General features: G+C 35.6%; 1 protein-coding gene across 9 annotated transcripts in view; it reads left to right on the top strand.

The window, feature by feature from the left end:
* Positions 1-13,927, top strand: part of LOC121425592 (dedicator of cytokinesis protein 1-like) — a 105,807-nt gene that overhangs the window by 2,201 nt on the left and 89,679 nt on the right. For all 9 annotated transcript variants that reach the window (XM_041621694.1, XM_041621696.1, XM_041621695.1 and 6 more), the window contains exons 2-3: positions 7,865-7,948; positions 9,516-9,556. In XM_041621694.1, coding sequence (XP_041477628.1) covers positions 7,865-7,948; positions 9,516-9,556 — 125 coding nt within the window. The remainder of the gene's footprint in view (positions 1-7,864; positions 7,949-9,515; positions 9,557-13,927) is intronic.

Raw genomic sequence — 13,927 nt, forward strand, 5'->3', positions numbered from 1 at the left:
TGAGTCAAAAGAGAGGTCATAATTCCTCCTTTTAATGCTTGCAGATAATCAGGTTTCAGTAATACGGACTGTAGAAGGGCATTTCATTGGTGTAAAATGTGACTTTGACGTAGATTTTAAGAGTTCTGAGGAAGATTTCTTAGCAGTAACATTTCGTATCGCAGCTCCCTGAGTCTGAATAGTCTGCTAGCGCACAGCTAGCTGCAGTGGTTTCATGCACGCAAAGCTCAGCCAGACAGCCGGCGCGGCCGGCTGAATAATAGTTTCTGTACATGCTAGCGGTAGTAGGCCTACGTACTGTCATGACTATGCAATCTTTGTGTGTGTGTATTTGTGTGTAGATTAACAAAAAAGGCGCATGACGAATTGGCTTGCAATTTGAACTGTAGAAAGTTGATAAATACATGCAAAATCGGGAGAAAAATTGCGCTACTTTGAAAATTATTGGTTGCCCGATTCGGGCCACCAAAACTTAACATTTTTTCAATAATGGTTGCCCGAGATGAATTTTTGGTGGCCCCGGGCCACCGGGCCACCGCTAATGTCGAGCCTTGTTTTACGGATGATGAGGATTTTCTGGATGTCGTTATCTTGGCGCATGTGAATGTTTACCCCTGCTAAAACTCGGCTTATTTCCAGTCTGGATCATGGATAAAAAAAATTAAGCAAACAAGTCAGTCTGAATGGAATGTCTAAGTATGTGACCCCCCTCCGCATGAAAGTACATGTATATCTACAATGTAGATAGCCCCTTAAGATTTCTTACAAAATTATGGCACCACCAATAACTCTAAGATTTGTAAAGCAGGCCTACATGTAATGAAAAAGCCCTGTGCTTTCAACCCTATTTTTATGTTTCAATAAAAAGACAGTGTAGTGTGTGTTCAAACTTTTTTTTCAAACCTTCGTTTCACTCAAGCCTCAAGGTTAATGCAGCTCAGACATATTGTACGTACACCTATCCTTCAAAAAAGTTTCTAAGAAGACTTCTCCAGCTTGCATGAATTTTAGTTGAGCTAAAAGTTCATAAAATTGATAGACAAATTAAATTTCATATTTTCTTATATGATAAAAATATGATTATTTACTTCTTGGCACATCTGAACTGATATAAATATGCATGTTTGAATCAAGATAAGAAGCATTCAATCCTATCTAGTCATTAACTCAGCGTCATGTTTTCGCTTGCTTACCATGTCCAGCTGCCTGATTTTTAGACAGTTTAGTATTACTTCATCCGGTGAGTGTTATTTCCTCACTTGGTGAGTCCAGTTGGCCAGACTGTTAAAGCCTAGCTACATGTACATGTATCTAAACAGTATCTTAGTAGAAAAAGCATTGTTAAACTTTATCCTGATGTACTGTGTGTTAATACTATTTAGGCCTCAGATACTGTAAAAAAAGTTCATTTATTATTGCAAATTATTAATACAATATTCATGACTATTCATTTAATTCGTTTTAAGCAGAATCCTGAAAAAAAGTATTCTTGCTTGTATCATTTTGAATTCTCATTCTGTGCATGGCCTCAGACATATTGACTTACCGTAAATTATTGTTTAATAGTGACCATAGCAATCTTGAATGAAGACATTAGTTTAAGTTATTTTTGTGCAAATATCCCTTTTGGTAAATGTATGGAAGAACAGAACTGTTTCAAATAACGAGAAAAAATGTTCCACTTAATTAATAATATTCTTCATTTCATGGTATTTATTTGATATCATGGTGCATATTTGAAAAGAATTGCAATGGAATGACAATAAGATATTTGTGGTCTTTATGGTTGTGTTTGTATCAGATAATACAGAATTTTTTTATTCAATCAAAATGATGTGATTGTGGCTGTATATGTAAATGTGTGTAAAAAGCCCATCTCCTAGTTTGATTTGGGTGCATGCATGTCTTTCACGGGTACTTAGTGCTTCTCCAGTACTCATGGAATTAAGTACAGGAACTATTCATTAGTCTATAACTGGATTCAGTAGGTGTGACAAATAAGGAATATCCGTCAGAGTGTGGACAGGCCTAGAATGGTCTTGGGAGGGGGAATTACCTGTTTCGTTCTTTAAAGGAAAACTCACACCTGCTGACCTAATAGGCAATAATTGATTGGAATATTTTTGTGTGTGAATATTCATGATCTCAATTCTCAATGATATTTTGAAATTTCAACAGATGAGCATTCTATATTCTGCATCATGATTTTGACTGTTTAACCCTTTCTAGGGCGGGGGGGGGGGGGGGGGGGGGCTCCGAGGCCCCCTCAATGATTTACGCAATATTTTCGTTGTGCAAATTTTTTGACCTCACCACTCGCTGACTTTTCGCGCATCTTTTGAGACCAAATTTGCGACACCCGGGTATGCGGTTCCAAAATTATGCAACATTTTGTAAGTAATATCTGATATCGTAATTTTTTATCACATACATTTACTATGAACAACACAAAGTTAGGAAAAAAATTTAGGACATTTGAAGCTTCATTTAGGGAGTTAGAGGAAAAAGTATGATTTTGCATGTATTAATAATTATGCATAAATTAGTAGCATAATCGATTAATAGCAATTTGCATGAAACAAATAAATATAGAATTTTGTAGATTTCATGTATGTCGCAGACAACGTGCTTGCCAATTTTTGGTGCGATTGCGCAATCGATGGCAGAGATCTCTAGGGGGGCATGGGAGGCCCCCACCCGCCATATGATCTCCCAAAATACCATGGCCTAGATAGGGTTAAGAGACTGGTTTGAAAGAGGGTTACTTTGGGTCGTATTAACAATATGATAAAAAAATTTTCAATAAAAGATAAAAAGCGGTACACATGTACATGTACCATTCTAAGTCTTGTACTGACTGGCTGAAAAATGAGAACAATACACATACATGTACATAAAGGCACTGACATTTCTGAAATCATAAACTTTTTAGTGATAGACCAATTGGTTTGTTGCCAAATTGGAAATATGACGAAGCCCTTTAAACCAGTAATTGAGTATGAGTATCAATCGCATATTCATCTACCTGTATTTGGGGATGATAGACCATGTACATACGGTACTCCTCATCTTGAGCCAAAAGTTATTAATAGCGGCCTGTTAAATACTAGGAGGTCCTGGATCTCGGGTTACTTTTGGTGTTGTTGATACTGTGTTTTTGTTTATCTTCCGTTGCCATGACATAAATCTCTCAGTTGATAATCTTTATAAAATCTGCTACATGTACATGTAGGTGATGCTCAAGTCTCCTCTGCTGATGCATTCACACCTGCCTGACTAAAAAAAATACCTGTAAAAGGCTGGAACCTGTTCAAGTGCCAAAATAATGAATTATTATCCTGCAGTAAAAGATATCTTCGTGTATGCATTGCCTTGATTTTTTTTTAAAATTTTGTGTTTAGTTTGCAAAGATCCCTGCAACCCTCTTACTATCTCTGTGAGAGTTTTTGTAATTTTGAAAGTACAAGAATGTTTGAATTTTACAATAAAAAAAAGATTGCAAGGCCGATGTATTTTCCATGTGCCCCGACCTTAATTTTGTAAAATTATTAATGTTTGGCAGCTCTACAGTCTACATGTGCATTTACATGTAGGCCTACATATAGGCTACATCCACTGCATACCTACAGTATAAAGAGTAAGAATTTTAGAAATTATTTAATGTTATCTAAAGAATCCAAAGTAGGTACATGTATGTTACAGTATGTTTTTCTTGAATTGCATTGAAATATAAAATGAAATAACATTATAGATGCTTGTATTATAATTTGTAGATTGATATTTTCGTAGTTTAGAATGATTTATCAAATAGGGTAATGATGAATGTGTATTTTATACATGAAAAGGCAGGAATATAGGCCTAATTTTATACTGTAAATATACAATGTGTTTTTCTTAAATTTGGCTGCAATGTGGTTTTCCATAGCAGGAAGCACTTTTTTCCTGCTTGAACCTTTCCCAGTCTGGTGTGTGGTAAACAGTAAACTGCTGGGGAAGTGGATGAAACAAGGATGATGTGCAGTGTAAGTACACGTAGGCGGAATAATATACTGTAGGCTAAAGGTTTGTCATTTGATCAATTATAATAACTGTATGGTATGATTTTAACAATAAGAACAATATTGCAAACAAAAAAGGGTCCCCCTGAAAATGTTTTTGACTACAGGTTCATATCTCTATTAAAACCACATACCATGTCCACCTCAATACTGGTTTTTCCAAGAAAATTGCCAACCCTGGACCTGTATCATAATCAACTACATGTAGGCCCTACATAATAATATGCGTCTTAACACCGGAGCAATGGACATGTACTTTTAAAAACAGGTGACACGACATTTGCTCCTGCGACAATTGCTCTGGCTTAATTTTGTAATGTAAGGCTGCAATAGGGTTTTACATACCGGTATACATGTATGCTAGGTAACTTAGATTTAGGGTGGGGTATAGTGTAAAACGGTCCAGGGTGGAATTTGGACATTCAATTAGTTTGTGGAATTATGAGAGCGGAGCAGTTTTCGCCGGAGCAAATGTCATCGAATCACTTAAAAGTGCAGGGTGTACATGTAGGCGATGAGACTGGTGGACATCAGACCACCTTACATAGTTACATTTCCAATTCCATGTGTAGTACATGTATATTGTTTACATACTGTACTGTTATGGCAGAGATTATGATGATACCTGTATGCTAAAATGATGCAAATTTGTTTGGTATATAATGTGTAAGTTGTGAAAAATATATTGTACAGTGTATTAAGTCAGTGCATGCGCTGAAATTGAATACCAATATGATGGTATCAAACTTATCAAGTTCACGTCTATCACTTGTCTTAACTCACTAAGTTTCATGTTACAAAATGAAGAATCTTGGAGTAGTTGGACATGTATGTACAGTAGGCCCTACAACTAAAATTAAAATTGGTTACAGAGAAATTATGAATTCCAAGCTGTGGCTGCTATGTCCAAGGATCTACATTAAGTAGCTCTACATGTACATGTAAGTTCTTATGGAGCTGCATGTATAGAGGTCCATTTCTTTCCTTAGGACAGGCCTACTGTAAATTGTTTGTGTGTGTTTTACAGTGAGTCATGAATAGATGAAGTGTTAGTGATTGCATTCACCCTCAATAGTTTACTCACCAGATTGATGTGATGATTGAGACTATAAACATTCACTTTTCTATAGGCCCTACATGTATATGACCCCTTTCTCATTACCACCCTAAAATTAGTTTAGTGGAAACTCCTGTAGTTTAACTTGTAATAAGAATGGTTGTAGCAGTCTGTGAAGCGATCTTCCAGACCAGTTCGGAAAACCACTGCATGATGTAGTTTTGAAGATCGCTTTGCTTTGTTAGACTGGTTCTCCTCACGATTTGTGTAGAATGTCAACACTGCTGCTTCAAATTTCACGTGAAACATGTCACTCCCACTGAGAGCGTTCCCATAGCAACAAGGCCACTTTACGGGAAGTGGTTTTGAAAAGCAATTTCGGTTGATCCAATGGTAATGCTTGCGAAGTGATCTTACAAACTGGTTTCCCGAACCGATTTCCAGTAAAGTAGTTTTAGAAAGTATAATGAGAATGGAGTCTATGACAGATTAAAGATGTGTGTTCATGATGATTGTAGGCCTGTATTAGTCTGTAAGGACAGACCCTTGGTTTTCGCAATGCACATGATGTAGTGCATACTGCATATTACAGAGTCTTTACTGTGGCTGACACAGATCTGGTTTTCACACTGCATTTTCTTAACCCCGGGACTATCCTAAACCCAATACTTTTTTTTTTTCATTTGCTTAGCCGGGTTATCACCTTAACACTGGACTTTCACACAGCTTATGAATATCGATGAATTCACCACATAGCGTGTGATTAACATGCAATTTTGACTTCTCTGATTGGCTAATGCTTACAATGTACATGTAGCTCCACTTTTCCTTAGCTCGGTTTGGTTTCAGAATGCAGTTCTTAGCACCGTAATAAGCCGGATAACCCTGCTTTTTTAGCAGGGCCAAGTACTGTACTGTTTCCCAATGCTAGCCCACTTTGGTCAAACGTAGTGTGGAAATGAAGTGGGCTAATAAGCTGGGGCTAAGGCCCCTCCCCCTCAGGAAAATTTCTGTAGTGTGAAAAACATACTCATGTAAGACAGGGTTTGGAATCTTGTCTTCACAATAGAAATGGTTTTGGTTAGTGTCAAACGTACAAATGAAGAAAACAAACAAAAAAATACCCTAATATTGGATGTACATTTATTTCCTATGATGTTTTACATATATGCTGTAGTTTATGAGGCATACAGTACAACTACATGTACAAATGAACAAAAAAAAACCCCATCAAAAGTCCTGGTAGGTCAGACTGGAACGTAGTGTCCATTGCCTTTAATGTACATGTGTATCTATAGCCCTACGTATGTACAAAAAAATGTGCTATAGGTTTTGTAATGTTTTGCTGTAGTACACCGGGTGCCTACTCTTTATTGAAAGCTGTAGACCTATTTGGAAACTCAGAATGACCAACTGTCATCCACATTTTTGGCTCTAGTCTAGTCTGTGCAAAACAGCTTTGTACATAGTATACAATACATGTATGCCCTCACAATACATGAATGTACATGTACAGTACAGTACTGTCTTGCTAGTCAAAGTTTATTTGCAAAGCTTTTGTTTTTACAAGATGTAGATAAATGCGAAATGTTAGTGCATAATTAGGTCTGTGTCTTATCTTTCCTGCACTGTGTGTTACATATGTACTTGTATCTAGAGTGTTGGGTAAATTCTTGTCATGGTTTTCATACTCTGATGAGTTATGTAACATGTACCTACAGTTCTAAGACTACATGTATTTATGGGTTGTCATTGATTGATGTGGGATCAAAGTTTTTCAGGAACCAACATGTAATGGTGAATTGCCAATTTGTTTACTGCCAACTCGTCCACATGATCTACCTTCATTTTAGTCTAATGCTATTCCATCCATTCGAGCCACTAACCATTTGGTCTAATAACCACTTCGTCTAATCACCAACTCATCTATTTCCACTTCGTCTCATAACCAGTTGGTCTAATATCCATTTTATTTTCATTTATTTTGCCCAATTAACACTAAGTCCAAATAGACCAAATGGTATATGGACTAAATAGCTTTTGGACCAACTGGATATTAGATGAAATTGTGAGTGGACAAAATAGCAATTAGACAATGTGGATAATGGAGGAACTGATGGTAGACCAAATGATAGTAGATGAGTTGGTAATTGGATGAATTGGCATCAGACCAACTATAAATAAACCCAGTTATCAGGCAAAAAAAATAACATTGCAGTGAATGGCATCTTCCATAATGTACAATGTAATTCTTTCCCTTGATATTGACAATTAATGTATGTGTACATACCTAGAACCTACATTAAAAGAAGAGGAGATAATCCATAAACTCAATGTATACATGTTTCTGTTTTATTCTGTGTACAAAGATTTATACCCCCCTCTGAAAAAAAAATGGGGGGGGGGGCGGCTTGGATCCTGACTAAAATCCAGTTTAAACATTTGATCCATCATACATGTATAACAGTTGAATGTAGTAGTGGAACAGTGAATCTATACATTTTGGACTACATGTACATACATTTATACCAGAACTCAGATGTCCAAACAACGTTTCCATGTACATACAATCCCTTTCCTGAACAGTAGGTTATTATATACAGTAGGCCTATGTTCTAGCCATTGATTTTTCTATGATTATGAACGGTTTTCGAAAGTATGCCACACTTTTTAACAATATATTTCCAGCCAATTATATTTAATATTCTTTTCTTCTCTCTTCAATCTTTTTTTTGCAACCCTTTTTTAGCCATCTACAATTTCATTGGATCTGGCCCCCATGAACTAGCTCTTAGTGTTGGTGATACTCTGCAGATTGTAGAGGAAAGTGCAGGTAAGAATCTAATGTCATTTCACTTTGCTCTAAACCATTGTTAATGCTACATCATGCACAACCCAGTCAAAATACATTTTAAGAGAAATAGTACTCTGAATAAAACCTAAATTAAAAGAGAAAAATATAGAGCAATGAAATGGAACTGCTGTATAATTGAGTTGAGAAGCTCAAACTGCATGCGTAGTGGAGCTACAAAGAAAGGAAGTGGTTTTTATTTTTTTTATTTTTTTTATTTTACAATACTGGTAATGATTACCTTTCAATATGCAACAGGGAAGGATGTGGGAAAGAAAATATTTCTTGAAAATGACAATGTTACATGTTTTTTTTTTTACAGCAAGAACTATCCCAACCTTTTCCAAGAAGAAAACTGATTTTTGTCTCGCCTACCTAGCAGTGCGAGACTATAGGCGCTGCTTTTCTGAAGGCCTCGTCAACATTGAAATCTTAACCAAGGTTAAGTGTTTGAAATGTCACATGACCAAGCTCATAGGGCAGTTAAGGTCAACGAACTTAGTCCATGGTTTGGGTATTTGTGGAATTGTCATCATAACTTTAAAATTTTATGGATCTAGTACATGAAACTTTTAATAGACATAAGAGCAATTAAGTATCCCTGAACATCCTGTTTGAGTTTCAGGTCACTTGACAAAGGTCAAAGATCATTTAGGTTCAATGAACTTTGATAATGTTTGGGGTATTTGTCTTGTCATAACTTTAATAAAAGTTTATGGATCTACATGTAGTTCATGAAAATTGGACATTTATAGGGTAACCATGCATCCCTGAATATCCTGTGCACGTTTCAGGAATACATGGCCAAGATAAATAATTTAAGGTCAATGAACTTTAGCCATGTTGGGGATATTTGTTGAATTGATATCATAACTAAGAAAGTTTATGGATCTACACATGTAGTTCATGACCCGTCTAGACATAAGTGTAATCAAGTATGTTTTGCACACATCTTATTTTACATGATCACGGTCAAAGGGTCTTGTTGGGTCAATGGACATACACGTAGTATTTTATTATCATATGAGTGTTTTCTTTTGTGAATGATTATTCAATAGCTGTTTTCAAAGTCAGTACTGCTGCTATATCAAATCGCGTAATGCATGCGAGACTGCCAGAGGCATTCCACTTGTTTTAAAAATCTTTTTTTTTTTAAATAGATTGTTTAATGTATTTCTTCACTTTCCTCTACTGAGGAAGCAGGAGAAAGTATACATTTGGGCAAAAAAGAAAAGACTTCAACCATGAAATTATGTAAAGTTGCCCCTTCTAAAACAAGTCTCTACACTTCACCATTAATTGTTTACCACTATAGGGAACACTTGGGAAGTTGGAGTTGAAAGAATGACCATTGAAAATGATGGTAAAATGTGAGATTGTATGTGTGGGGAGGGGAGGGAGGGGGAAATGGTGGGGGGGGGGGAGAAGAGATGTACTTTATTTATACCTGGTACATGTTATGTGCATTACTGGGATGGAGTAACACAGATGATTTCTTTCGGCATGTGTATTGATTATCTACATATATTATTGTTATTTTCTTGTACAGGATGGTACAGAGGAAGTAATACAAGGAATAGACAGTTGAAGGTGAGAATTGTTCCACTTTTCCCATCTTATGATAATTGAAAGTTTACTTGTTTGCTCAGTAGTGTAATAGCAGCTTATTAAGCCTCATTTTGTAGTTATAGTTTATAGTTAGTTAGTTTAGACAGACAGAGAGACAGATTAATAGATAGATAGATAAATAGGTATATTAGATAGATAGATAGATCTAGATAGATAGATAAAATGGTTTATTAAAAGATCATCGCAGACAAAGGCTGAATTGTGATGAATTTTACAAACATGCAAATTATATAAAGTTTTCATGCAAAGTATCGTAACATTTTCTAAATGATACACAAAGCTATTATGTAAACTATTTGATCTCAGAAAAAAAGTAGTGTCAGTGCAAAAAAAAGGAAGTATGTAGTGGTAGGTGAGTGAAAAGAAATAAGGAAACTCGCCGAATGAAAATGGAAGTCATGAAGGTGTAAGGAAGTAAATGGAGAGAATGGAAAAGGGAGGAAAAGGAGAAAAAACAGAAGGAAAGGAATAGAAAAGAAGAGATCATGTTCATCAAATCTTGATATGTACACATCATATCAACATAGAAATGGTTCAGGAGAAATTAAATAAAGATATGGATGAAAATTTGAAATTGAGAAGTAGGAAATGAGAGAGAGAGAGAGAGAGAGTAGGCCTATATTTTCCATTTTGGGTTGAATCAATGAAACAGTCCTTAAAGAGTACCGTAAGTAACGGTGTATTAACCGCACCTTTTTCTCGGCGGGATAGAAGCAAAAGTCGGGGGTGCGGTTTATACACGGTGACGGGTCTGAGCCAACCCGCCGTAACCCCTCCCGTACATGTACGATGTTTGCCAGTTCACAACACATCGAGTGGCTGGGCGTAGCCGCCCAGGCAATGTCGTTTAGAGGGGTATGAGCCGCGGGTAAAGGGAAGCGATTATTACAATTTTAAGTAAATGTTGTCCATAACAAACGCACCCACCTTCATGACACTAATTTTGACTTTATTCTCGATTCAAAGTAGTGAAGTTCCCTGGCTAATTTAAAAGAGATGCCAAGCATACTCGGTAATATTTTGTCACCGCTGAGCTAGAGTTGATTGCGTTGTAATGTGGTTATAGTGCGACTTAAGCTGGCGCTATTCAAAGTCCCGTTTCGCGCCAGCTTGGTTTTTTTCCTTCCTGTTTGCTTTTCATAAGATACCATGTAAACCACGCATGAGAGAGACGGCACGAAGCCGTAAAAAACAACTGGAAAAAATGTCAATTTCTTTGTTTCTTGAACCTTCCTGTAATCCCGTATCCAAAATTCATGCTAAGACATCAAATTTCTGAAAGTGATTGTGAGGTTGTGATGCAAGAAATGTGAATGTTTCTTCCTCCTACGCTGGGAAAGACACAGATCATAATTTGATAAGATGTACTGGCATGACTGGTACTGTATCGTAGTTTGCATTGTAATGGCAGTGCTGTGTGTGTGTACACTGTGACTGTGAGGTGAGTGTGTAAGTTGCCAATATTGTCGGGACCGTCTTTCTAACATTTGTAGATGAATTGATCAAGAACAGCAGATTTCCGCATACCGGTTATCTCTTTGGATACTTTGAAATCTTAAAAACTTAGATTTTGTTTCTTCGTACCTCAAATATGCATGTAAATATGAGATTTTTTTTTTTTTTTTTTTTTAGTCCAAAGTTGGGGGTGCGGTTAATACACGGGTGCGGTTAATACACCGTTACTTACGGTAATATTGAACTCTGCAATCTGTTATCTATTTCATGATGACTTCTTGTAATAAATGCACAATTTCTGTAACTTTACTATCAGCCAATCAAGTCAAATGATTTCAGTATCTTTAAAGAGTTATTGCAAATAAGTTATTATAACAAGTTTTAATTTATGAAATGGGTCTGTGGAAACGATACATGGAAACACACACACACACATGTGAATTAAAGATAAATTCCAGTTTTGGTAACGATCTCAAAATGACTTTTGACAGAATCTAATATAATGACCACCCAAAGTGTCTGTTTGTATGAATAAAAAATATGTGCCAAAGGATTCTGGAAGAAATTGTGTACATGTAATTGTTGAGAAATAAGCAAAATAAGCACAGATTCGATCACTTCCGTCGGGTCTTTATTCCAGCAATATTCCATCAAATATCAGGTATTTTTCCATTCAAAATTAATACATTTGTCCCACATATGCTTTCCTGTGAAAGTGGTCATAAGAATGATCGGTTTTCGGTGAAGATTTCATGATTTCACATTGATAAGTTTACATTAATGTACCAGCTCGAGATTTATGATAATATGGTAAAAATTGACCTTGATTTGAAATATTTTCTCTTTAAATATATGTTTGTTGCACCTCAAAGTTTAATTATAAAAAAAATATGAATTTCAATGCCCCTTTTGTCACTGTACAATGAAACAAACACATTCTCATCTTTGATGACTTAACAAGCAAAGCACCACTCAAAGATTCCAAACAAATCTTAAGAATGGAATGCTCTGATGACAATTAAATCACCAATTTACAAATCGACCAGTGCATCATTTTCACATTTGCACAGACAGTTGTCTAGGTTTGTAATGGTTTCAACATGGTCTCTAGACTGAGGTTTTGACAGGCTCAACAATCAGGGGGCTTCTTTATTAAACAACATACTTGGCTTTAATGTTTATACAGAGTGTAACCATCTGGAGTAGAACCAAATTTGGATGTCTGTGATCGTTTTGGAAATCTTTAAAGGCTCTTGTCTGGTATTCCATAACTGCCCATTAAAACAAAGCCTAAACAATACATGATGATTATTTTCCATGTTCACACAAGTCTAAACAAAATGAGATCTTGTAGATGTTAACCAGCAACAAGATTTGCAATGACTGTGCATTTTTTTTTTTTTTATACAACATGCCTATTAAAAAAAAGTAATAGTAATTTGCATTCACACTGCATATATATGTATTTCTGCAACCTTTATAGAGAAATCTTTGCAGAAGTACATGTAATTTTGAAAAGTCATTGCAGGTATTTTGATTTAATAATTTATTTTCCATAGTCTTTTATTTTTGTTGGATTCATGAGAAAAATAACAACAAAAAATATTTGTACAAAGTTTGGTTGTGTCCCTTACTGAAATAAAAAAAAATGCATATTTTTATTTGTGGTATAAAACAATTTTCCCGAAACAATCCCAATCATGAAATGGGACAATATTTGCAGTTTACAAAAATTGTTCAAGCTTTTATGGACTTGTTGGAATGGCAATATTGAGAGGATAAGAACATTCCTGAGAGAAGTATGAAATATAATAGATATAAAAGTTCAAATTTTCAAAAGGAATAAGTAAAAGGGAAAGATATTTATGAATTACTCTACTTTTGTATAGTTGGAAATGAAATCTTGGATTTAATATTTCAATTTTCATGTAATTCGCATTATTGAATGGTTGCAAAATGCTTCTAAAAGATAGACTGTATGACCATTTTACATTATTGGTATTTGATGGTGGACTCAGAACAAGCCAGAATAAAATGTCAAATATATTGCTTCGTGAATAGGGCTTTGCAGGGAAAGTATGGCAATGTACTTTCTACCTTGGAAGAACCAGAGAGACAAACAGAAGTATTCCTTGTTCCCACACCCATCAAAGATGCCTTCATTTGTACAGGCCAAACTTGGGTCAACCTTATGAACTTTATCAAAATAGCCATCGTATTGGTAGCTTCTCGTATTCAGACCATTTTGATATCCACCATGGAGTAAAAAAAAATTGCCATATTTCCTCCACTATGAACAGTGCCATGAACAGTGTTCAGAACATGACTTATGTAGGACATTTGGTTGAATTTTAGAAGTAGAGCATCTTTCATTATTTTAATGGATAGCAACCTAATTTTACCAAAACCATGTCATATGGTTGTTAAAGGGCAAGTCCATTTTGCCTGAGCTGTTTTCAATAGATAAAGAAAAACAAATGAATAAAATGCAGAAAATTTAATTTTATGTCGATTGTGATGAAATTTTCAACACAATGTTTTATTGGATTTTAGTTTATAAATTCGAATCAACTTCTTGTTGGGGTGGACTTGACCTTTAATTATAAACAGAGATTGAATAAACGATGTACAGATTTAATTCTAGAAATATTATTCAACCATTATGGAAAACAACTCGATATTACCACATCAACTGAAGCATTTAATACACTCTAGACCAGCCACTGTATAAGATATGCAAGCAATGTCATATTGATATGATGGTGTTAGGCTGTGTGGAATATAATTGAAAAACACAGTGGCTTTTTATTAATCTTTCTCCTATGCCTCATTAATGGAACCATTAGTCTCACTATATGCCATCTGTTCCCTGTCTGG

The sequence above is a fragment of the Lytechinus variegatus genome, chromosome 12, assembly GCF_018143015.1.
Source record: "Lytechinus variegatus isolate NC3 chromosome 12, Lvar_3.0, whole genome shotgun sequence".
Lineage (NCBI taxonomy): Eukaryota > Metazoa > Echinodermata > Echinoidea > Temnopleuroida > Toxopneustidae > Lytechinus > Lytechinus variegatus.